At 39.4% G+C, this 25,615-nt stretch overlaps 1 protein-coding gene across 5 annotated transcripts in view; it reads left to right on the plus strand.

Moving 5' to 3' along the window:
- The first annotated feature begins 398 nt into the window (after positions 1 to 398).
- The window catches only part of ZRANB1 (zinc finger RANBP2-type containing 1), a 48,243-nt gene continuing 23,026 nt past the window's right edge, over positions 399 to 25,615 (plus strand). The window contains exons 1-4 of one of the 5 annotated variants that reach the window (XM_064514362.1): positions 399 to 704; positions 1,715 to 1,829; positions 14,945 to 15,042; positions 15,787 to 16,637. In XM_064514362.1, the coding sequence (XP_064370432.1) occupies positions 15,824 to 16,637 (814 nt within the window). In that variant the 5' untranslated portion in view covers positions 399 to 704; positions 1,715 to 1,829; positions 14,945 to 15,042; positions 15,787 to 15,823. Of the gene's footprint in view, positions 705 to 863; positions 1,029 to 1,714; positions 1,830 to 13,778; positions 13,863 to 14,275; positions 14,296 to 14,944; positions 15,043 to 15,786; positions 16,638 to 25,615 lie in introns of those variants that run through there. The other 4 variants (XM_026115908.2, XM_026115912.2, XM_026115910.2 and 1 more) reach the window with 4 other exon arrangements.

Consider the following 25,615-nt stretch of genomic DNA (forward strand, 5'->3'; position numbering starts at 1 on the left):
GGACCGGCGTCGTTCATACTGTGCACGCGTCTCTGCAAAGGCGGGAAATTCTGGGGGGAAAACAGCTAAAGCTGTAGCTAAAGCTACAGCCGGTGATGGACGACAGCATCGCCGGGCCCTTTGGGCGAACCGAACTGGTGTGTGCGAGGGCTGAGGGGCAGCTGGGGCCGAGGGGGGCTGAGGGGGATTCGCGGTGGGGGGAGGAGGAGGAGGAGGAGGAGGGAGGGGGCGGGCTCCGCGCGCGGGGCGGGGCTTCCCGCGACGCCCGGCGGGGGGCGGGGCGAGCCCCATCGCCCTCACAATGAGGCGCCCCCGCGGCGAGGATGACATCACCCGTTCTTCCCAAAGAGGCGCGCGCTCATTGGCGGCGGGGACGGCGGCCGCTCCGCCAATGAGCGCGGGGCAGGGTGGCAGGCTGGGCTGACGTGAGGCTCCTTGCCGTATGGGGGTTTATTTTGCTTTGGGCCGCTCCAGCCGCCGCCATTAGAGGAGCCCGGGGAGCGGGGCGAGCGGTTCCCCCCGGCCTCGCCGAGTGGGCGCGCCCGCGGCCGCGCCAGCCCGCCGCTGTGGGAGAGACCATGTCCTGAGCGGGGAGAGGACGCCGCAGCCAGCGGGCCGGGGGTGGCGCGGGGCGCGGGCGGCTTCCAGCGCCGAGCGTGTGCCTGAGGGACGGCTCCCGGCGGCGGCGGCGGCGGCGCGGCCAGGTAAAGCCCCTCTCCCCCGGCGGGGCGGCCCCGCGGCCGGGGCTGCCGCTCCGCCGTCCCCGGGGGGCGGCGAGGGGGGTTGCGCCGGCGGAGACCATTTGCTGGGGACCCGCTGTTTGTGCGCCCCGGCGGGCGCAGTGCCGCCCCCGGCCCCGCGGCGGGCGTCCGAAAAGCTGTGTTAAAGCGGCAAGAGTGCAAATACAAAGGCAGGAAACTCTTGTGACCGTGATTTTTCTCTTGTGACTGCTTCTCCGAATGCCGTGCTGCAGTACCTTGATTGCTGGAGTGAGATCATACCTCTGTTGCCTCCCACTTCTTCCCCCTGTGGGTTTTTTTTGGTTGTTTTCTTTTTTTTTCTTTTCTTTTTTTTGGGGGGGGGGTATGTGTCTGCCTTGATCTCTATACCGTGGCAGATTAGATGCTCTGAACTACTGGACTGTATTTGTGTATTTTGGACAACAATTTCCATGATATTGTTTGCCATGCGATATCACATATTGATACTTGGTCAGGAATAAAGCACAGTATAGGAACGATTTGCGATTCGAGCTTGTTTTTATGAACTGAATTAAAAAAAGAGAAAACAAATCGCTAAAAGAATAAGGTAAACCTTGGTAATCTATTCTTGCAGTGCCTTTATGACTCTGCTTTCACACTGCCACACTGCAGCAACTTCCTGTCAGGACGAGGTAAAACTTCTCCGCAGAGGTCGTGCATGTGTCCGTGGATAGCCGGAGTAGTCCCTCTGGCGTGGCGAAAGGCCCTCTTTCCCCCCTCAGCCCAGATTTCACGCGCTCCCTCTCCAGTGTAGTCCTCCAGGGTAATTGCTGCCCTCTCAGGGGTAGGGGCTGGGAGAATGATGGGAAAAATTAATCTGGGTCTCCTGCTTGGCAGATGCAGCACAGCTGCTAAGGCTTTTTTGCCAGCACGGGACTTTTAGTGATAACAGTAAAGAAAACTTTTTCTGGAATTCTTAGGAACTGGTATAGTAAACAATTTTTTTCTGACAGGCTACATACGCTGTACTTGAACAGTCTCTACTCTCGTTATCCAGCGCATTATAAACAATGAAACTGGCATATGCATTTAACACGTTGATCTGTTTGTTGATGCAAAAATTAAAAGGTGAGATGCAGTGTGTGTAATACTTTCACGTCCTGTTGATTTCTCTGATGCATGCTACTATAAAGCCTGTTCTCTTAGTATGGGGGCAGAACCTTGTAACAGTGGTTCAGGAGGGATTTATCACACTTAATTTTGCTCTTCCTTCTGCACATCTAATATTTTTGTCTTCAGTGACTGTAGAAGAGGTTTGTGAAACCTGTTTTTTCTTTTCAGTTTATTACCCGAAGGGAGGGATACAGGTGAGCCGCAGGAAGTGTTCTGCAACTCTTTTATTTTGCCTCCTTCCTAAGGCCAGGTTGAATTGGTGTCCTCTAGTATGCAGAGTCTAGCATTTCATATGTAAAAGATCACTTTGATTTAGGTTTGTCACAGCAGTAAAAGGAAATCCTCTTTTGGATGAGTTGCATTTTGCAGGATTTGTGAAACTTCAATTATGTGGTGTAATTCTCTTGAAGAATTAAAAAAAAAAAAAAGTTGTTTATTACCTTAACTTTTTTCCTACCTTTTAAATAAGGACAGGGAGATGGGGATGACTGTTCAGACTGTGATCTGGTATTGTATTGTATTGTCTCCATTAGCATTTTCTCAGAAGTATAATAGTTAAAAGTATTAATTTAATTGGAACACTAAATGGCGTAAAAGCATCAATGGTATTCATCACAGAAGCATAGCTTAAATTGCAGACTAGTTAAAACACTTTCAGTCTTAGACTTGTGTATGGCCATTCTAATCTTGCATTATTCAGGATGTAAATTCCTTTGGTGGGGGGGAGGAATCCCATCCCTCTTTGGATCTCATTGCAAGATAGTGAGGTCTGCAAATACATTAGAAGTTTAAGTAGAAAATACATTGAAGTATTGATTATATGAGAAGTTATTTTAATGCAATCAAATAATCAAACACGCACTCAGGCACTGTAACGTGAAATTTCCTAGCTACTTAATGTGGTATTAAATTAGGCGTTAGCTTTCTCTTTCCGACTTCTCTTTGCCATATCAGTTTTGCACTGAGTCGAGATCATGCAGAACTTTAGATCAATACATTCTTCATCTTGTAACACTATATTAATGATAGCAAAGCATTTAAGCTGCTAGTACAGATTTTTTTTTTTGTTACCAAGTTCCATTAATAATCTCATGTCCCTTTGTCCCTCCAATTTTAAAGAATGTGTTATTCTGAGCAATTCGACATGTATGTCAACAAGTAATCTCCACTTTAACTGAGTTAATTACAGTTCACAGTCTCCTGTTACTAAAATGGAACTAAACTTTAGTTTGGTAGCTGAAAATGGCTGACTTAGCCATAATAGAGTTCTTGGTTTAAATTTTTCTCAGTGTTACTGCAGATGAAGAAAGAAACCAGGCACAATTGAAATGAGAATACTTTTTCCCCCCCCCCCCCCCCCCCGATGTTTGTTTAAACACAGCTGATGAGCTTACTGTTTTACTTGTCAAATGTCATAGCTGGTAATATCAAATAAAAGAGCAGTGATTATAACTTTGTAATGTCAGTTAGATGGGATTTGTTATACTTAAAAACAAAACTTTTATCTTTTAGTGAAGTTCTCAAATGTAATCATACTTCAGGTGCTTCACTAGCATTTACAATTTTTTCACTTGTTATATAGCTGACGTTACTTTAAATTGCAGAGAATTAGAATGATGCAGTTAACAAGTATGAGATTATTTTTGTTTGCCTTTGCATCATCAAGTGTTGAAGCACAAGTTCTTATATGTAAGTAAGTAACTGAAAGTGAATTGATGTAGAAAAATATTTTTTTCCTTCCTGCAATGATTTAATGAAAAACTTGGTGAGATTTTGAAAGCTGTAACTTGTAACATCTTGACCATCCTTTGTATTTCTGGCGTTATTCTGAAACAAACAAAACATTTATATAAATTTTAAAGAAACTTCTAAGTGCTTTCCTTTTTCTGAATAGAGTGAGGTAATTATAAGAGTGTATATATGTATTTTTAATGTTGAATTCAGGGTTACTGCAAATTCTAAAGCAATGTAAACTAAACTTTCTGCATTAACTTCAACCTATAACTTTAGGTCATTGAAGGCTTGAGTCAGTTTGTTAAAATCAATAGTACTCTTTCCATTCACTTTAGCAAGCTTTGAGTGGGGTTCTGAGGATGATAGTGTGCTGAAAAACATCGGCTTTTACAGTTTCAGTAGAAGTGAAAAATATAGTTTAAAATGTTTGTACTCTTTTTTTTTTTAACTGATATATATATATTTATATATATAAAGAACATTAAGTATAAATGGGAGGAGTTGTACTTTTTTAAGTCAATGACTTGAAGTTCAAGTGGAGTTGTCAGTTTTGCCACTTATGTTTGGCCTTTGTTAGATTTGACAAAGAATTATTTTTTTTTTTTTAACAAATTGGGGATTGGCAACCACTGGAATTCTTGAAAATGTGACTGGGCGTTAGGCATTACAAAGTTAATTCTTTTGGAACTTTCTTGAAATACAGGATTAATAATAGGACTGTTATCTCTTTGGTATCTAACAGTTAAATACATTTTAAAGAATTGTAGTACTTCAACATAACTCTGAAAGCACCTTAGTCTATAATATGAACGATTCCATATTTCCTTTTTTGGTGGCATTAACAGACTTTCAGAAGCTACATAGTCAAACTGAAGTTGTATGGACCTGACATTTTTCAATAAAACTTTTTTCCTATGCTGCTGTGCCATTTATGCAAAATCTTACTTTGGTGAAGACCAAAGAGAGAAGTGGTCTAGAGAGGGAAGAACAGGGAATGAGTGGAGTGAGATTTGAAGAACGAACGGTTTTTATGAAGGAGGGGTGGTACAAAGACTGTGGATCAAAAAAGTAGAAGAAATTATAAGTTTTTACAAGGAAAATGGGGAGGTGAAACACTGGGAAGACTAGAGGGAGAAAGATGTTTGTGCTTAGCATCATGCCCACAGAAGCAGCCAAGTTTGCAGCCTTCTGTATCCTCTACTGTACAGCAGATGTAATTAAGTTGGCATTTTTCCATTTGGCTATATAAATTTATCCTGATATAATCTGTCCTGCTTGTCCTTAAAACAAGGATACAGTTTTTGTGTGGTGTTTTTTAGTAAGGTGAAAACACTTGTTGCTGGGAATGGCTACTATTTTTTCTTGTATCCACGTTTGCATTTTATTTTAACAAAAGTGAGTACTTTTAAGACAAATGCTGGAGAAGGCACAACATTTACATCTCTTTAAGGCTGAGTTCAGAATTGAACTGAAAATACTTGAAGTAATAAGAGCTAGGTACAAAATGAATACCAGGTGTGCAACCTGCTGTCTGGGGGGTGTGGGTGGCAGTGGAAGAATGGACCCTTGTCTGTTTTGATAAGTGTAAATAAGACTTCTTCCTGAAACTGTTACTTGTGAGGGAAAAAACTGCAATCTTTTTTTATGCCAGAAGTCAGTACGCAGTGACATTTTATTAGGAGTATGTTTACCATTGCTTTTGTCAACAGCTGCTAAGGTTTAAACATCCTCCTTCTGGTTCTTTGACTTTGATTTGATTTAGCATCTATTCTTGAGTAGCTGTTCTTAATAAAATATGGAAAAAGTCTGAGCTGCTGGGGTGTTTACAGACAGTAACAAACCCCTGTAAGATATGTGGGTGCTCTACCCTCTTTTAGACAGACGAGAGTTAGCTTTCCTGAACTGAAACAAGAAATTTGTCTGAATCATGGCTTACATGACTCTGGAAAGCAAAATAAACTCGAGTGGTCTGTTTTGTTTGCAGTAGATTAGTACTGTAATGATCAAGCCATCTTTTAGTGGCTTTGAAGTTGTATGCACTTTTTTAGGAGCATTCATTTGAAAACTATGCAGTCTTTAGAGAGTGCGTAGTCACTACATTATCCAAAAAGAAACAACAGCCATGATAGATTTCATAAATATGGATAATTCTTACAAAAAATAGGGAACTTGTGTTTGTGAAGATAAGCATAGGAGAGAATCCTATCTTTCTTGGTTGTAAAGACTATGAGCAAGTGCATTACTGATGACTTGTACTTTTTTCAGGCTGATGGGCTTGAAAGTATTTCTGTCATCTCTATTCTTCTTCCTAGGATCTAAGCAAGGATTTGGTAGAGATGGCTATCATGTTTCTTAGAGGGCTGCTAGCTGAATACCTCTCTGAAACAGAGCTTTCGTCTAGAGATCTGGGTCTTAAGTCTTCTGCAGGTTCAAGAACTGTTGAATAGATGCTTATTTTTGTGCTAGGTCTCTCTTTATTTCACACCACCTGTGATTATTCAAGATTTATTTTGTGCTAGGGTTCTTAAAAATGCGTGACAAGTTTATATACCTTCTGTCACAGGCCTGGGGGTTTAGATTCCTACAATAAAGGCTTCCCCTTACCGTGCTTGTCGAGAAGCAGTTTTTATCTTGTTGAAAGGTTGGGATGGCCTACTGGACTATTTACATTTTTTTTGACCTCTGCATTACTGTTTAGTTTGGCAGGGATAAAAATAATCGTCACTTCATAGCTTTTAAATGGTTTATTTAAAGAAGGTTGTTCACTGTTGTCTTTAGCAGAAACTTATTCCTGTTCTCCTCCCCCCACCTCCGACAGCTCACTGTTTTAGGACTGTCATTCTAAATCCTTTTTAACAGTACCAAATTTCTCGCACAGTTTAACGTAAGTTGTTGGATTTGCCTTGTGAACAAAATATGGATTACAAACGATAAGTTTCAAAAAAAGTGTGCGACTAAAAAAGAAACAACCCATCACTCTTCCAGAAAGTAGAATTTTCTGAATGTATTTTAATAAAACCTTTATTACTTAGTTTTTGTTTTCTCTGTGATATTTGATACTGCATTTATTTTGGGTACTATGTGGTAGCAGTCATTATGTGTGCTGTGATGTTAGAATTTATGCTTTTCTTTCTCTCTCTCTCTCTTTCTCTCTCTCTCCCTCCCTCCCTCCCTCTTTTCAATCCTTTCCTCTCCTGTCTAGCTGGTGTCTTAAAGAGCTGGATAAAACAGTGAGCGTAACTGTATGGGGCTTTGCACTAGAACTTGAAGTGTAAATGACAGTCCAATTGCAAACGCATATACCAAAGACTGTCCTTAACTGTATCTGAAAGTAGCTTGCTATTAGTTAGGAGGATTTCAACTACACAATAGTTGATGCTGAAAGTGTACACGTTTCCTTGTTTTATTTGGAGGCAAGTGGTTTTTTTTTCTCCCCCAAATGGTGATATGTCTGGATCTAGCCATGTTCTAATTTACGGCTAGCTGCTATTGAGGAGGTCCGGAGGATAATTACTAGAACTGGCTCTCAAATGTACAAGTTTAATGTAATATTCCTCGGTAGTTGGACTGGTTTAAGTATTTTTAGGTTCTGATGTCTGACTCCACCGTTTGTTTTTATTCAGAGCATGACATCTGGTTTTCCTCATCTTGTGTAAGGGTGGCTGAGATCTAAACAAAACTGAGTCTTATGTTTTAGGCATGTAGTCTAAACACATGTAAAATATGTTTTTGTATTTGGCCTGACTTCTTTGTTTTTTTGTTTTTTGTTTTTTTAATAAAAACCCTGTTGTTCAACTTGAGAACTCTGTCCAAATCAAAGGTCTTTTTAAAAAATGGAGTATTGTATAACAATTCTGTTATGTTTTATTATGTGTGTTTGTTACTATACCATACCTATTATTTTTGAGTCAGTATTCATCCATTGCTGACTGTTCATGATAATTAACTTAATTAAATGTCATTGCTGGATAATGTTTGTAGTTCTGTGAGTTTTCTGTCATGGCTTATTATTTTGAGTCAGTTTGCTTGTTTTTTGATTAGTATTGTGTGGGAGATGCTATGTATTATGTAACTGTTGATCTGCTTACTCTCATTTTCCCAAATGGTATTGGTTTCTAAGCAAGCAGCTGTATTTAGTCCTTCCTAATGTGTGGTAACATCTCATCTAAGCAGTTGTTCACTTTTAAATGAGTTTAACATCCCCCCCCCCCCCCCCCAGGTCCTTTGAAATGAGAAAGGGCACTTTATTGGAAGCCACTGTCTTTTATAGTTTGTTCTCAGCAATTAAGGTTTTCCTAACTTTTAATCACAAATTTAATGGTGAGATGTAGTTTGACCCAGTTAAGATCAGTAACAAATAAAATTGGAACTTGTATTCAAGCTTCACACTGGGATCGACTGTAATGGTTAAGAGTGGGCTTAAACAAAAATACTTTAAGTATCAAACATCAAAATAAAACAGGCAACAGCAGAAGAAAAGGGATATTCAGTACTGTCAAATATTTGTTAATTCCAGAATCATTTTCAGTTTTCGTAAAGATTCACAAAATCACGATATTTTTAAGATAACTTCAGCTTGCTTATGGGTGGTATGGAAAATATGTGTCCCTACTCCCAGCAAGTTAGAACGTAAACATTTTTACAACTGGAAGTGCATAACATTGAGCTTTCTAGAATGCAGAAAAGTCCGTTCATAGTTAAGTCTACATCCTAAGCTAAAGTCCATTTGCAGTTCTTGTGTTTAGGATACCTTTTTCAAAATCTGTACCTTCTGAAATGTTTGACTTACTGCACAGAGTATCTGCAGAATTAGGCATCCCCTTACACCAAAACTGCATATAGATGCTCTTGCTTATATAAAGTTGGTCTTTATGGATGCTTTGAAAAGGTAGCAATTGCACTAGAAATGTGAATAGAGTATTGAAAAGAAAACTGAAAGCCAAATCAGCATATTTTTCTGAATGTAGTAAATCTCTAGTAAAGTAGATTTGATTTAAGATGCTTTGATTTATGGATTAGTATCTCACTTCAAAATGAAAGCAATTTTTGATTAACTGTAGCTAAATGAAGCTTATGGTCAGAATTCACCCAGTGAACAGAGTTCTAAACCTGAGCATCTTCTAAAAGTTACTACTTACTTCCTTGGATTTTTTTGGTTGAAGAGATCGGCATTTCTTGTGGCCAATTTTGGGAAAAGATAAAATCTGTTGAATTTTAGCTAAGTGTCCACTTACAGGAATAGATGAAAAGTTGTATGTGATGAAGCAGGTCATTTAAAATCTGCAGTCTGTAGAATATTTGTTGATAACCTAGACTATCAAAACTGAATAAAAATGTAAATTAAATTTTTATTATACTAGATTGTTACTAGTTACTCTGTTATAACTAAAACGTTTCTTTTTTTTATTTCTTATGCACCCATTGATATTATCGTGTAGATTTACATAGCAGTGTTTTTGGTCTTTTCCCACAGAATTGAGATTTGGGCCAATTTTTACTTGGTGATGCCTCTCTTAAGGCAGCAGCATTCTTCCTGTTACCCTCTTGAGAGCAAACTTACGGTTCTGCCGCTTGGAAGGACAAAGATACTTGTGTGTCTGGAGAGCTGTGCTCTTACTGGGATGAGGATGGAAGGGATAAAGTAGTTTGCCAAAAGCCTCTATCTCCTAACGCGCTTCTGGCATTATCTGCCTGTTACATAATAAAGGGGTTTCTGCTTTCTGTAAGGGTAGGGGCAGTCTGAAAGCAGCTCCTCCTCTCTATACTGCAAATAGCCAGCTAGTCTTCTTGAAGCAATAAAAATTTTGTAAGCAAAATATTATGTCTTCAAGAAAAAAAATCTTATTGAGCAGGCTGCAGAGGAAGGTTTAACTGATCTTTTCCGAAGATGATAGCACATGTTCTCCTTTTTGCCAGTCTGTTTGGGTTAATATTCTTTCACTTTTAAAGAACTGTCCTAACAGTCAAAACAGACTATGCTGCCTTGTTAAATTCCTTTCTCCAGTACATTCAGACTAATATAGAAAATGCTTCTACATTTGTGGCTTTGCGGTAATCCTTCCGTTCTTTATTCTAATATTTAGTTATTGCCTTGATTGGTAAGCTTCCCGATTCAGCGCTGATCTGATTTGGTTATCTCGCTGACAAGGGCAGCAGAGACGACAACGGGACCTACTGTTTGTTCCATTTAAAGCAGGGAAGCTTCGGTTCAGGTTTTATGCTTTTAATATACCGACCTGTTGAGATTCATGCTGAATTAGCTCTTGACAAAGCTATTTTGCTAATCTTCCAAGACAGATGGAGCTGGAATGGTGGGAAAATCAGAGTATAAGAGTAAATAGTAAGTTAAGGGAAAACGTCAATAAAATTGCACCTTAGGAAATTAGCCAAGGCAATTTTATGTGAAAATCAATTCCTTGATACTTGGCAATACCTTTTAAATAGCTTCTTTCAAAGTGTAATTTTAAAAATTGTATTAACAGTGTGGTAAGTGTGGTATGTCACAGGGATTCTTGAACCCAGATAACAGAAGTGAATTTATGAGACCAACTAAATAACAATATTTTTTATCTAAGGAATATTTAAGGAGTTTTTTGGTGAATTTTCAAGTTTGAAAAAGAAGCAAATTGGCTTTTTTTTTTTTTTTAAACCTATAAGCTTGTGTACGACTGTTATTCTTTAGACCTTCCTACTGGCTATGTAAGCAAATTAGCAAAATCTTTTATTTAAAAGGTATCAAGGATAGAGTCAGAAACAAAGCTGGATAGTGGCAGTACTTATAAATCGTGTGGAAACAGTGAAATCGGAATTATTGCTTTATTTCTCACTGTAAAGAAAAAAAAATTGACTCACCTACACTTTGTGCATCTTTTCTAAAAGACAACTCTGTAATTTCACGGAGCGAAAAACCAGCTAAAACTGTCTGAATTCAGACATAATCATGCGAGAAGATAACCTGAATGTGTGATTTTTAACTTCTAAAATCTGAAATTTTTTGCTGCTCACAGCTTTTTTTTTGACAGATGTAAAAAGCTTATTTGTATGTAAATGAGCTTTAATTTTCTAAGAAATATACTAATTGTTTTTTACAACCAAAAGAGAACTTGAGGCAGAGATACACAAGCGGGAACACTTCAGAAAATTTGTCGAATTATGCAATGTTAGTCATAGGCAGTTTTTCTTAAAAAGCTCTATGTCCATCTACATATTAACGTGTATTTATAAACTTTGCAGCAACGTATCCAGCTCTTAATGAAAAACTACAGCATTGGACTGAGATTTTTTGTTTAGTAGTCGTGCATCTAACATATTATGAATTGCGGTATATTTGCGATTGCTGTCTGTGGAAGTGCTGTTGTTTGATCTCTTGCTTTGACTTGCAGTCGTGTTTCTTTCCACTCCTTTGCGTGGTCAGAAGTGCAAAAGATTTTACTTTTACCCTCAAACTGTTGAGTTAATAGATACTTCTAATAAAACGGAAACACTATCACTGCTTATTTTCTTCAGTTCTTTCTCTGAAGAGTTGCTTTGCAGTGTTTTAAAGTAAAAATAAACAGCTGTTCTTTGCTTTTTGGAGCAAACTCTTAGAGGCAGCCACATCAAGGGGGAGAGCTCTCTTTTTCCCTGGGAAGTCTTGCTGAAGGTTAAGGTGATACCTAAACTTTTACAGGTGTATCCACCTTTACAGGTGTATTAGACCACTGAAGTTTCCTAATTTGGGTGTAAGTACAAAAGCAAAGTTAGCTTTGTTTGAAAATCGTTGCACATAAGCAAAACAGATTCAGATGGGAAAGCTGATTTGATCAGTATGATTTTGCAAAGTTTCTGCCAGCGAATGTGCTTCTGACATAACCAGCCCAGGAAAAATCCTTAGTGCAGACTGGTCTAGATCAGCTGGTGCCCTGTTAATTGGGAAGGGCTTGACCATTAAAAAGAGAAGGAAATTCCACAGCATTTGTTGTTTGAGCCAAGGGAAAAATTAACTTCTGGTGGCAGTGAATAATTGACTTGCATGGAGGGGAATATAGTTCCATCCTGTTGCAAAAATGTTATTTGAAGACTTCATTGTTTCTTCCCTATTTCTGTGTGCCATTTAGGATGTTCCCATGCAGCTAAAAACAACAGTCATGCAAGCTGAAACAAAGTAAAACAAAAAATTCTGATTATTTCTTATAGATTACCTTCTGTTGGTTTGTTTTATTTAATAAAATGTCATTTGTTAATGCTGGAATATTGCGGCAACTTTCTTTGTGATGCATAAGAATGTAATATATGCTTCTCTTTAGTGTGCTGAGTTACTCTGCTAGTCTGCCTGGAAGGTATTTAACACACTGTATACACTGATCAGTTAGAATTTATTTGAAGCCTTGTAGGTTTTAATTTCATGCTTTGGACATTCAAACATATGTCTTCTTTGCTGACCTCAGAGTCGCTTCGTGCTATTTGTCTGTGAGAGGAGACGCTATAGGATTCAACTTCTCTGCTGTGAGGAGTCTAAAATAACAGCTGATTTAACCTACTGTTAAAGAAATAATTCTGAAAGAAAGGTAATAAAAGTACCCTCTTCTAGCTGTGCTGTAGAGGGCATCAGCAGAGCTAACGAAGGGGAGGAAGCCTCTATTTTGTCTTTATCATTAGGATTGCACATTTTGTTGAACAGACTCATTGAATTGCGTATTCAGAGTAATGCATTAATTACTTATCACCCAATTAAACTGTTCTTATGGAAATACACAGCTAGTGCTTGCAGTTCTCAGGCAAACCTCTGGTGGACCAGTTTTACTCCAGTGTTACTGATAAACTACATCTGGAAAAGCTAAAGGCTTTTAAACTGCAAAAGAAACTTTGAAATATTTTGAAAGCTTTTGGGTAACTTTTTTGATTCAGGAAGATTACCAGCATTTGTTTCCAGTCCTGGAAGAACAAGTTATACATGACTCTGAAGTAATTTTTTGGTATAAAAAAATGACTTTAATTCACACTTAGAAACTGCGTTGTTCTACGTAAGCCTTTGTATGTCCTTTACTTCATAATAACTGAAGGCCTCATGTTTGGAGGTGGTGAGCTTGTATCTCAAATGGAGGCTTTTCAAGCTGCAGATGCTCAGCCCCTCTAAGAATGATGTCTGAAAACATCTAGCTTTTTAAGGGGTGCAGAGAGTAATTGCAGCTGAAAACTAGTCTCATGATATGTATAAAAACTTTTCTGTAACACGGTATGTACAGTGCTATTTAATTTCTTAGCTAATATCTCAGTGCTTGTTTAGATCATTTTTGCAACCGCCCACTTTTCACCTTGAGTGGCAGTCTCTTCCCAGACTTCGTGTCAGTAAAACACATGATGCTTTGTTCTTTTTCCCCCTGCCACAAATCCCAAATGTGAGCTGGGATTTGTTTGTGATGCCTTAAATGCCTTAAAGCATTACAGCTATTCCCAAAGTGGGGCAGATGAGACTTCTTACAGTTAAAGAGCCGTCTCGGGCTGCTTCACGTATTGTGTGCTGATCGGATAGTTGAGATTGAAAGAATAATCTGCTCAAAACATACCACCTTCTGATCAGGTAGAAATTGTTCTCAAACTTGTATTGGATACAGAACTACTGGAACAGCAACTTCCTGTTTTTTCTTTATTTTATTTTCCTCTCTCCGTGTGTAGTATAGGTGAAACTGTTCTTCACAGTTCTGTTGGTGGCAGTTGACAGATTCGCTGATCATGTGTGTGTCTTCATTCTCTTTCCTTAGAAGCATTTTAATTGTCTTAAGTTCATAACTAGAAAACAAATATCTCAGAGCTTTACTGTTACTGCAAAGAGCAAGCTCATTTAAGAAAAGTTGAAGTCATGTAAAAGTTATTTGGGGAACTGGAAAGAAACCTTTGACTAAATGGAATAGACAAATCAAGCATCAAGGATATGTATTATATATATTTTTTATATATATATATATATATATATATAGTATAAAAGTATACTAACAGATTTGGTAAAGCTTCACTTACTTTTTGGAGTAGCGAAGCTGTTTATTTCCCAAGTTTCTGAAAAGTCGCCTTTAAAGAAATGGCATTAAGGAGAATTTAGTTAATTTCATTCCTGTATATGTATTTTTTTTTCGTATTTTATTACAGATATGGGAGTGCTAGCTTTTTTTAACCCATTGGACATGGACTTTTATGAGCAGAGGGTGGAGAGGAAGCTATAGGAAGTCTAATTGCCGTCTCAGCACATTCTTCCGTCTGACACAGCTTTATAACCTGGAGGTGGGAGTGAAGTGCTCTCCAGACTGTTCAAACAAGCAGTCAGAACCTGAGCCATGAGAATGCTGTTTGTGTTCCCAATAACTCGTCAGCTTTCACGCAGCATAAATAGGGACTGCTACTGAAAAGGATAGTCCTGCCCTCTCCTCTGTCCTGGCCATGTGATAGCCCCTCATTCATGCAGCCACCTGATCTGGTAAATAGATCAGAGTTGAGCTGTTGGAAAAACTGTACAGCATGCTGGAGTCCACAAATGGGAGACAGTAGGCATGAATAAGGGCTTGGGAAGAGAGGACCACTGTGCCTTTCCATGACAGCCTGGATTTTGGCAAATTAAAATGGATGTGTAACTGTGCCTTGGTAGATCAAGGTGTATGTGAAGGTATTTCAGTGAAGAATGTACAAACTCATAAATGATTTCCTACTTGGAGAACAGGTATCAACTAACTTTTAGTCTGATGTTTCTAGAGTTTGAATTTAATCCTGTTATGTAACTCTTCTGTTGAGTTCTTGTTCACTAGTCTCTGGGTGTTATTGTTAACCAAAAGAGTTACATTATAGTGAATGCAAGAACTGTCAGTCAGCTGACATGAAAAGTATGTATTTTAGACAGTTTTGTATGTTTGAAAATAGCACGTATAAGAGTCTTATATGGTGAGCAGCAATTTGCAGTAAGGGAGGAAATAGACTATGTACATTTTCCTGTATATCCTTTATTTACCTGTCTCATCCCTTCCTGCTATTATCCTCTCCATGCAAACCGTGAAATCATATAGCCTTTTGTCCTTCCCCATCCTAAGTTTTACATTCAGATAAAACTGTTTATAGATTTTGTGGTATGAATTCAGAATTGTTTGGATCTAATTCTTCTACTTTAGCAGAGTGACTTATCACTTGTATAGTGGTTGGTCCCTTTTAAATATTGATTTCATTTTTAACAGTGTATATGTTAGTCTCAAGAGGTCATGACTGACTTTAAACAAATAAATTGGGATCAGAATAGGTGTGGCATTTAATAATTAACTTTCTGGTTACTCAGGTCCAGTAGGAAACGTATAATGAATCTGTTTTCCTTTTGTTTACAGGAATAGTTATCTGCTTAGTCTCATCCTTCGTACCTGGCAATCTGAGGAAAAGGTCTGAGCCAGCATGAAGACGGAATCTCTTCTTCATTAGAGAAAAAGTGAGTTGGAACTGGGCTCAAATCTAGATTGTGGAATAAAAGCACTACTTATCAACAGACTTAGCTTGTGCTTGTTGTTTGGTGTTACTTTAACCACATACTAATTTTATGATTGATGTCCAGTTGAGGCATAATCTTGGTTAAGCACACGTGTAAAATTTTCAAACGTATGCAAGTTATGTGATCGCTTTTACCTTCTCTAAAAGAACTGCTTACTTCTTGTATAAATACCTACTTGATTTGCTCCTTCCCTGGAGTGGCAAAGAGATCTTGCAAAAGAGATGTTAGGGCTTGTGTTCCTTTTCCTGTACTGTTGTATTCATGTAGAGTTTTGTTTCAGTAGCTTAATACTTGTGACTTGTTTCTGCAGCCTCATTGGTCTCTCTTCCGGTATTCTCGGCGCTTAATGTATGTCTGTCTTCTGAATTTTATTTTGAAGCCTCTGTTCAAACTTAAGGATTACCTGAAATGTAGGGCCTAGTTTCCTTTCATTTCTACCTTGGGAAATCCTGAATTCTGCATTTAAAAGTGCAGTGTATGGAAAGCAGCTTGATCGTAAGTCATTTAGCTTAAGTCTTGTGTCCTGTTCATACCCCCACCGTGTCCTAATAGTGTCCTAATAGTATATTCATATTCTTTGTAATATGTATCAGTTGAGTTACATCTAATTTACGAGATTTTTTTTTTAAGAAATGGAGATTCTTTGCAGTCATTGTGTACTAACGATGTATTTTGATTACTTAGCTTTCTGCCTGACGCAGTTCATTTCAAGAAGTGCACGATGACAGAACGTGGAATTAAATGGGCTTGTGAGTATTGTACATATGAAAATTGGCCATCTGCAATCAAATGTACTATGTGCCGTGCTCAGAGACCTAGTGGAACAATTATCACAGAAGATCCATTTAAAAGTGGTTCAAGTGATATTGGTAGAGACTGGGATCCTACGAGCACTGAAGGAGGGAGTAGTCCTTTGATATGTCCAGATTCTAGTGCAAGACCAAGGGTTAAATCATCTTACAGTATGGAAAGTGCAAATAAATGGTCATGCCACATGTGCACATACTTGAACTGGCCAAGAGCGATCAGATGTACTCAGTGCTTGTCTCAGCGCAGGACCAGGAGTCCCACAGAATCTCCTCAGTCTTCAGGATCAGGTTCAAGACCGATTCCTTTTTCTGTTGATCCATGTGAGGAATACAATGACAGAAATAAACTGAACACAAGGGCTCAGCATTGGACTTGTTCTGTTTGTACATATGAAAACTGGGCAAAGGCCAGAAAATGTGTCGTATGCGATCATCCCAGACCTAACAACATAGAAGCAATAGAACTGGCAGACACAGAAGAGGCTTCTTCGATCATAAATGAGCAAGACAGAGCTCGATGGAGAGGAAGCTGTAGTAGTGGTAATAGCCAAAGAAGATCTCCACCTACAACCAAACGTGAATCTGATGTAAAAATGGACTTCCAAAGAATTGAATTGGCTGGAGCTGTTGGCAGCAAGGAAGAACTTGAAGTTGACTTCAAAAAACTAAAGCAAATAAAAAATAGAATGAAAAAGACTGACTGGCTGTTTTTAAATGCTTGTGTTGGTAAGTTGTTTGTTGCTGCTATACTGTTAGTGCCTATGGTTAGATATTATGGGAGGATGAGGAATGTAAACAGAAACTTGAAATTTGTGTTTGAAACAGATTTTTTTTTCCCCACATTTTAATTTTTAAAAAGTGAACCAAATGTGGAAGTTTCTGAAATAGCACCGGCTCAGTGAGAGTGCAGAGTTCATCTATTAACTGAACAGGATTGGACCTGTGCCTTCTCTTCAGCAGCAAATGTGCTTGGGTTCTTTTGACCTTTTATAGGAATGGATTTCCTTGTAAACAGATTCTGTTGTGCTGTGTAGCCCAAAAGTTGGAAAACTACAAAACCAATCTGCAAAACAATTTACTGCATATAGAAGTGTAAAAAATGCTGTTACTGGATATTAAGGTTACTCTTCTCTTTACTATGGTAAGATATGCTAGTAGAATCAGCAGCTGCAGCTTGGGAGTATTTGTAAACAGTGTAGAGCTTATAACAGTACAAGATGCTCTGTCAGATGTTAAAAATAACACAAAAATATGTAGCTCCAAGAAACTGCGTGTGTAATACTGACCTTGAAAGTAATAATGTATTAATACAGATACTGTGTTGTAAATGTTTACAGGCTTTCTGAAAGTATTTTTGTAGTCAACTAATTCAAAAAGTTCAAATACCAATTTTGTTTTGTGTTTTAGTGCTTTCCTAAGGAAATTCTGGTAACTGTCCCAATGCTGTTAAAGAACAGAGACGTGTGAGAGCAGGGTTTTCTCCAGTTATTGACCTTGTGAGTTAACTTTTGTGGTGTAACTTCCCAGAAGAAGATATCTTGTGCCCTAGCATTCAAGCAGGTTAAACACTTGAAACATACAACTATTTTTAGCGTAGGACAACTTCATTTGAAACTCTAACATTCCTGGTATGTCTCATGCTATTCCTTGATGTTTTGTGAAGTCACTTTGTTTGACATGGTTATTACTGAAAACCTCATTTGTGGAGCTGTTTTGTTTAATATATTTGATCAGGTGTAAATGCTGTTGGCTATCCAGGATTTGGGTTTTCTGAGCTAATAAGTATTCCATTTTATTTTTGCGTTGGGTATATAGCTTCAGACAAAGAAATTTTTCTCTTGAAAACAGCTAGATTCCTTGATGTTTCCTGGTGCCTTCAGCTCTTTCCCTCCTAGCAGATATATAGTGCTTTTTCTTTCTGAAATGAAGCAATTGAAATAGTATATGTTATTCTGTAAGTTACTGAATACTCAAGATCAATCTTTGGAGGTCATTCCTGTGCCTCTCAGATGTCTATCTTGCATTCTAATAACAATTGTATAAAATACTTGAGGTTTTTTTCCTCTGCTTCTTGAAGAGTGAAAAAAATGTTGGACTGTTCCATAGCACTTTGAAGTGTGTCACGTTTCATGTTTAATCTATGTGGGAATGGTTGCAGTTTATATTTTGGAACATTGGTTTTGCAAGTGTTCAATGTTGCTTGAGATTATAAAACTGCATGTGACCTTCAGAAGACTATGTTCATAAAAGTTGTGAGACAGCGTGGTTAATTTAAAATGAAAATACTTTGAAGGTATCCTGTTAAGATATTTAATGAGAAAGCCAGAATGAAAATTGAGTTGCATGTGCTGAATTTTCATAGATTTCATGGATTTCTTTCTGTAACTTAAAAACTTGCTACACTTTAACTTTTTGACTAAAAACAAAAACACCAAGGCTATTAGTTAATGCTTTGCTTCAGAATTTTATTTTGCACATCAGTGGTCCCGCCCCCCCCAATATTCTTTCTGATGGGAAAAACTTTCTCGGGAAGACTGATTAAAACTTCACAGCTTCTTTTGTGGTCAAGTCTCAGCGTTATGCAGGGCCTGTCTAGATTGGAAAGGTATACCAGTTTAACCACAAAATTTAAAAGCAATAAGCCAAACTTCTGCTAGTTTTTCTGTTGTCTTAGTATGCCATGCTTTAAACAGCTGAACTTTTGATTGAACCGTTTTGCCTGAAGCATGTGGTCTCGCAATGAAAGCAACCCAGTTACTGTGACTTAGTAGCTTTGTATTTGTTAGCCAGCTGGAGCCCTTGTAAATCGTTAGTCAGCCTGATCACTTGTAAGTTTTTGGTCACACACAATTACAAAATAAAGCAGGTTCTTGTGAATTACCAGGTAAGTCTGAAAATTGATAGAGTGGGTTTGTAGTGTTAGCATAGTTCAGCTGACAAGCGATAGTTTAAGATTTGGTAACTTCAGACTGTGTACCTCTAAGCTTAAGCCAGACCAGTTTTGGAGGGTCCATTTGCTGTCTGTCTTCCATGGGAGAGATGCATTAGTGCAAGCTTTTTGCATGTACAAAGTATAGCTTTCACTGAAATTACACAGATTAAGAGGAGCAAGAGTAGGAGTTATTCTTGACAGGCCAGCTGTGCCTTCTTAAGAGAAAAGAAAATGTCTTAGAAGATGATGTCTTTTGGAAAGTACCAAGGTGAGCGTTTGATCAGGATGCTTTAGACCAGTTGTTTAGCTGAACTCCCTCTTCTCATCTCAGTTCTCTTATAGAATTCTTTTTTACTAGATTTTTAACTGTTTTTATGAAGCTTCACATTAAATTATCAGACTACTTTTATTCCATGCTTGTTCTTAGGCAAAATGTGAAGACAGACATGTATCTTGTTTGTCTGGATGTAGAAAATCATGTGCATGTGTGGCTTTTGACTCTTCTTGGAAACGTTCATTAATGCTCTATGCAACTCATTTATTAAATGTGCCATCAAGGCTTGTATTCTGTGCAACTGTAGGTTGTGCAAAATGTGGTGAATGGAACTATTATATTTTGGCATGAGCAGTTTCCTTGATGCAGGGTATTCTTGCCAAAGAATCCTAAGGACGTTACCCCTTCCAACCTCTGCAAGTAAATGTACTTAGATTCTCCATTTTTGGTTATTGACTTGGGTTTTGCAGCAGTGGTTATATGCTGTAAATGGTCTACTCTCAAAAGGATGAGATTTTAGAGCTGTGATTCAATGAATTTTAGTTAGAATTTATCAGAATCAATGCAAAACGTCCAGTAAACATGGTTAATGAGTAACATGACTTACTACAAATGCCAGTTTGAGTTACTATGAGAAATTGCCAACTGTTTCTGCAAGGACATCTGCTTTCTATTGTGCTGGTCTAATACAAGGTTAATGTGAAATCTAAGGTGACCCTCACTTTTCTTTTTTGTTGGTGGTGGGGAGTTAACCTAATATATATTTAAAATTAACATCCATTGTCTTTTATGTGACTCATGGTATCTATGCCAAAGAGACCCAGGGAGAGGTTTGGTGGCTGTGGGGGTTAGCGGTACTGCTCTGGGGCCTGGTGAAGCACCTGCCTAACACTGGCTCAGGACATAAGCTGTACCGACAGAGGAGGAGGGCTGTAGGTATGTGACGATGTTTGTGGCTGTAACGCCTTTCTAGCATTTGGAGTTTGTCTGGGGCTGACGCTTGGGGCTTGCTGCAGCTTCCCCGGTCCTGGGGCTTCCAGGACTAGGATTTCGAGCGGTGCTAGCAGAGAGCCTTTGCTGTAGGGCACTGCGGAGTTGTGTGTTTAACTCTGAGCTGGAACCGTAGCCCACAGATTAAAAGTAAATTGCATTTCTTCTGCTTTTCCTTTCTCCTCTGCCCCTGCGTATTAGGTGCTGCGGGAGAGAAAGCTCTTCTCTCTGTTCAGGTCAGTGGGGTGACTGCATCGCGGGGCAGGCTTCCTCGCTGCGCGTGGTGGCTCCACGATCAGCTGCGTGCGCGTTCTTCTTCGCAGCGCGAAAGAAACAGCTAGGAGGGTTTCTTAAACAAATCCCAAATATTTAGAGTAATCTGTAATAAATCTGGTTTTGCAGTACATCCTTAAAAGGACTGTTAGCTCCCTCCTAGTTTGCCTACATATGTGTCTGCTTAGTTTTTCTTTGTCAATTACTTTTATCTCTGTTACAGGCTTTTTTCTCTGTCCTTGTCCCGCTTCAGTTTTTTGAAACAGTGCCAAATGTATTACCCAGGCATTCACAGACGCTGTGGGAAAGGCTAGTTGTTCCGTCTTGATTTAGGTATTGAGTTTGCTGAGTAGCGTCCCAGAATGCTTCCCAGCCGGTGGGCAGAGGGGCCCCCTCCCGCGCTGTGCCTCGCCGGGCGCGTGGCTCTTCCTTGGCAGTAAAGGCAGCCTGGGGGGACTGGCGTGCCGCAGCAAAGCGCTTTCAGCTGGCACTGCCACCCCAACCTCCCAGAGATGCTGTCCTAGCTGTTTGCCCCCTGCCCTCCACCCTCCCTCCTACTTCAGTTAGCCCAGACCAGTTCCCTAACCACGTCTGTGTCCCAGCTAAAGCTTGCTCTGGATCCCTGCCGCTGTAGTAAGGGAGCGGGAGCGAGTGCTGGAGAGGAGAAAGGTCAGGCTGCATCATTCTGTGCTGAGCTAATCGAGGCCAGCTAGTGCGAGTTAGTCCCTGGCAGGTGATCACCCGCCACGGTGGCCTTGGCTAAAGGTGGCGAGCAGCACCTTGCTGGAAACATTGCGGAGGAGAGGTCCTGGAGTGAGCTGTACGGCTGTATGGTCTGCACACCACACCCCCCCCCCCCCCCCCCATTCCGGTCGTTGGTAGTACAGGGAAGCAGGACGTGGTGTAATTAGCTGCTCTGCCAGGTAACGATGATGTAAGCCTACAGCTCTCGCCTGGGTAAGAAACATCTTGCTGAACTTTGTTCTGTATCTAACGTATGTATTCTGGCATTACTATTTCACATTCGTGTGTACGTGCACGTGTATATATAGGTGTGTATATATGTACATATGTATAATATATGTATGTACGTATATGCACATATATATATAAAAGAAAAACTCTGTTGTTGCATATCTTTTGGAACAGGCAAAACTGCATACCTTTCTCCTTGGTAGAAAATCTAAATGCCTGAAGTACATTTTTACTTGCGTCACTTGAATGCTCTTTTATGCTAAAAATAGTTGAATAACCATCGAGTTAGAACTAGTTACTTAATTTTGTCTTGGAAGCACTTCTGGTTATTAACTTTAAAAACATTCCTGCTTTTTCATTTTCCTTGCCTCCCTTTAGGGTACAACACTGCAAACAACTGGTTTGTCATTAACATGACTAAAGGGGTGGCTATGTCTGAGAAGAGAGGGGCGGGGACCTCTTTCTATGTTTTTTCCTACAGATCTGTGCTGCTTATCATGTGTCTAATATATTACAAGGCAGTATGGACCATATGTAGGTAGAAGAGATGTTTGCATGGAAAAAAAGAATGTGTCATAGTCAGACTCTCGTATGCTAGATGGCTTCAAGTTTAAAGTACTTGTTGTCTTGGAAGTTATTTTTTAAGCTAATGCAAGTTGCTGAGCTTAAGGAGTTTAAAAATTTAATATGCAGAAGACTTTCTCTTGAGTGATCTGCTGCAAATTGGGTACTATGTACTAGTACTATGAAGGGAGGTCCTGAAGTAAGCTGAGAGAGGCTCATAAAGTTTTTTTTTCAGACAGTCCTTCTCTTTAATTTTGTATTAATTGATGGGAGTCTTCATATTTGCTTGTGAAGGAATTCTTCCACAAAGAGGAGAAATGCTTCTTGCACTGAATGTTTTGGTGCATAAAATGATAAAATGTGGTAGTTACTGATAATAAAACGTTTTATGATCACCTTATATTCCCCAGATAAATAGTTGGAGGCAAGTGAGGTCTGAGCTCTGCTGAGACAGCTCCTCAGAGCTCTCTAAGCTAGAGAAATAGTGAGATTATTAGTAAATGTCAAATTACGGTTTTAAGAGGTCAGTTGATCCTTCTCTCGCTTGCTGGTAGGTATATGCCAAATACACAGCTGCTATATCAATGTTACGATCTCTGGTAAATGTATGTGGTGTAAACCACTCAATTGTAGCAGTAGCAGAGGAGAGAGACGTAGGATTCAGTGTTTCTGATGTTACTGAGGAGTCTGCCTCTACGTCTATTTTAAATATATATATATTTTTCTGAGAAAATTTGTGTTCGTTTACACAAAGTAGTAAACAGTTCAGGAAACAATTATAATTGTCCCCTATGTCTCCTTTGTGCTCCCTCCTTAAGATACATAAGATAAAGTATTTCCTCTCCTAGTCCACTCAAATGTGAGAGCACATCGTTGTTTACTATAGCATTGCAACCTCCTCAAATACAAAAAAACAAAAAAAACAAAAAAAAACTTGGACTTGTGGTTTGTTCCTTAGTTATTATCTAAACAAAGGTGCTTGTTCCCGCTCTTGCAGCAGTTTAGCAAAAAGTTGTATTTATTTGAGCAGGTATATTATGAAAATTCATTCTCTTTTCCTTTGTTTCATTTCAGCTTAATTGCGCTCAGCTGCTTGCCGTCTAGCAGTGCACCCTTCATCCACAGATCATCTTTCTGGGCATGGATTAGCGTGCGGCTGCACTAACCCAAGCATAGCTAGTATCTGCAAATACCTTAGGCTGCTGTTGTGTAGTTGGGTTATACGCAGTGAGGACGCAGAGGAGACTGTTTAGGGTTTGCTTTTGAGAAGATTGCAGGTGAGCTCAGGGCCAGGGGAGAAACTGGAGTACCTTTACTGAGGACCACAGGTCTCCGATTATCTGTTCTGTTTCCTCTTTCAAGTGCGGGTCATAGTATAAGCGAAGCTGTTACGTCGGGAGTTGTGGTCCGTGTGTAGGAGCTATGAAACCACTGCCTTGGATGGGTGGGTATCAGCAACAAGCATGGAGGGGGTAGAGCGGCTGTCTGAATGTGAACGCCTACCCTGCAGTATACACAGGACTGCATACCTGTCTTTTATAGCGGAGCGTTTCTGCAGTTGTCGAGGGTCGGGAGCCTACTGCAGACCTGTTAGTGCCGCCTGCCTGACCCCCTGCGTTGTGCCGCTGTGTAAGAGCTCGCTCGTGCCTCCCTGATGGTCACCTGAGGTACTGCTGAGGAACCTTTAAATTGACAGCAGATGTGGTTGAAGTGAGGGTGAATACTGTCCTTATCTGCTTCTTTTGGTCTCTCTGCCTGTATATTTAAACCTTGCTGCTGTCAGGAACTGTATATGCTGGGGGCGTCTGTCCTGACCCAGCGGGGCAGCGCTGACTCGCAGTCCGTTCAGAAGAACTTGCTGTTTTATTTGTGAGCTGTGCTAGCCGGTGCGCTCCAGCACTCCCAGGCAGACACCAGAGACCACTGCTGTAGTATGTGCTGTGGCACTTGCTTTTACACCTAGCTGCTTAGAAGCTGGTGGCACTGTGCAATTAAGGCAGACAGGATTTACTCTCTAGCTATGCTTGTTAAACCCTCAGATGTTTTCTTAGTTTGTTTTACTGCGCTGAATCTTATGAATATCTGCATGTATTAAAGAATAAATTAAACAACATCTCAGCTGAAGTGTTTTGGTTTTAGCAACTAGGCTAATTATAGGCATATTATTAGCAAATGTAACTTTGGATGTCTAATGAAGAAGATGGGTTTGACAGTTGTGTCAGGAAAATGCAGGATCAAAATGATATAAATAATTGTTATTGGGTAACATATATATTTTTTTATTTCAGTCTTTGTTTAATATACCTTCTTAATCTCTTTATCATGTATCTTCTTATGTAAACTGAGATTGCGTATTCCAGATCTGTGCTATCTGTAGGAGTTGGGACTTCAGTAGGAGAAGAAGAAACCTTGGCTCTCAGTGCTGTGAAAGAATATTTCAATCAGAATTGCCTGAATTCAAATGGGAGCACAGCTGAACCTGTAAACATAGAATACTAACTTTTGCTTTTATTTTCCTTTGACTTACATGCCTCATTTTGCATTGTCATGTCACTAAAGATGTCAGTTTATAGTCCTGTACTTGTGCATTAAGCAAAGCAAAATTGCTTCTTTTAGGGGTTTAAAAAAAAGAGCAATTTCTTGAGTTGCAATACCAAGCTAACGTTTCTGGAATCCACTTTAAACAAGACTTATTCTTGCTGCAGGTCAGAAGTATACATTGAATTTTAAGGGTCTGTTTCCATATATGTAGCTCTTGCGAATAATCTCAGGTATGCTGAGACCTAGCTACTTAAGCGCGCATGAGGGTTGTGTGAACAGTCTTAAGGCAAATGCCACTCTTCCTTCTGACATTTTAGCAGCAGCAAGAATGCAGTGGGTGTCAGTGGGAAAAATCTAACTGGCACACGCTTTATCAGAACGTGTTTCAAAGGCTGCTTGTTTAAGTAATCAAGCACTTGTGTTTTATGAGATGTAGTGAATTATAACGTCAGTAAATATTTCTGCAGTGTTTCTTGTAAATAGTGTTTTGTTAAGCTTTTTTTAGCTAGAATTAATGAATTGGAGACTATCATCATCTGACAGAAATTAATGCCATTGTAGGAATGTGCCTCCTCTTGTCAATAAAAGCACATTAAGAGCTTATTTTGGAGCTGTGATACTGAATTTAAGATTTTCAGGCAGCTTTTATGGAAGTTGTGTGTAGTCAGGTTAACTGACCCTAGAGTTTTGGGTCAAGATCCATCTTTTCTGATTTGGCCATCTGCCTGTTGCAGAAGCTACTATGTTTTTGTTCGGCCTTCGTTGTAGCCTTGGATTATACCAACTGGCACTGTAAGCAGTCTGGCACCTGAGGAGTAGTCAGGAATTTTCCCTGTTTTTTTGAATCTGCTAATATGGACTAGAGAGTTGGCAGAGCAGGTATTAGAGAAGTTTGTACTTTTTTTTTTTTCTTTCCCTGGGTGAGAGGGACCAAGGACGTTTGCAATAATTATTGAATATAAGCTCTGCAGTAGTGATGCTCTGGGTACTTTGCTCACAATATTTTAGTGCAAATTAGTGCCAGACATTAGATTGTACAGCAGGCTTGCAAGAGTAAGCATCTCATAAGAAAATAGACTTGTATTTGTCTCTGTGCAAAAACGTAGGCAAAACAAGCTCTGTATGGTTTGGTCTTGTGCGCTATGTTTGTATATT

This window comes from Dromaius novaehollandiae, chromosome 6 (assembly GCF_036370855.1).
Source record: "Dromaius novaehollandiae isolate bDroNov1 chromosome 6, bDroNov1.hap1, whole genome shotgun sequence".
NCBI lineage: Eukaryota > Metazoa > Chordata > Aves > Casuariiformes > Dromaiidae > Dromaius > Dromaius novaehollandiae.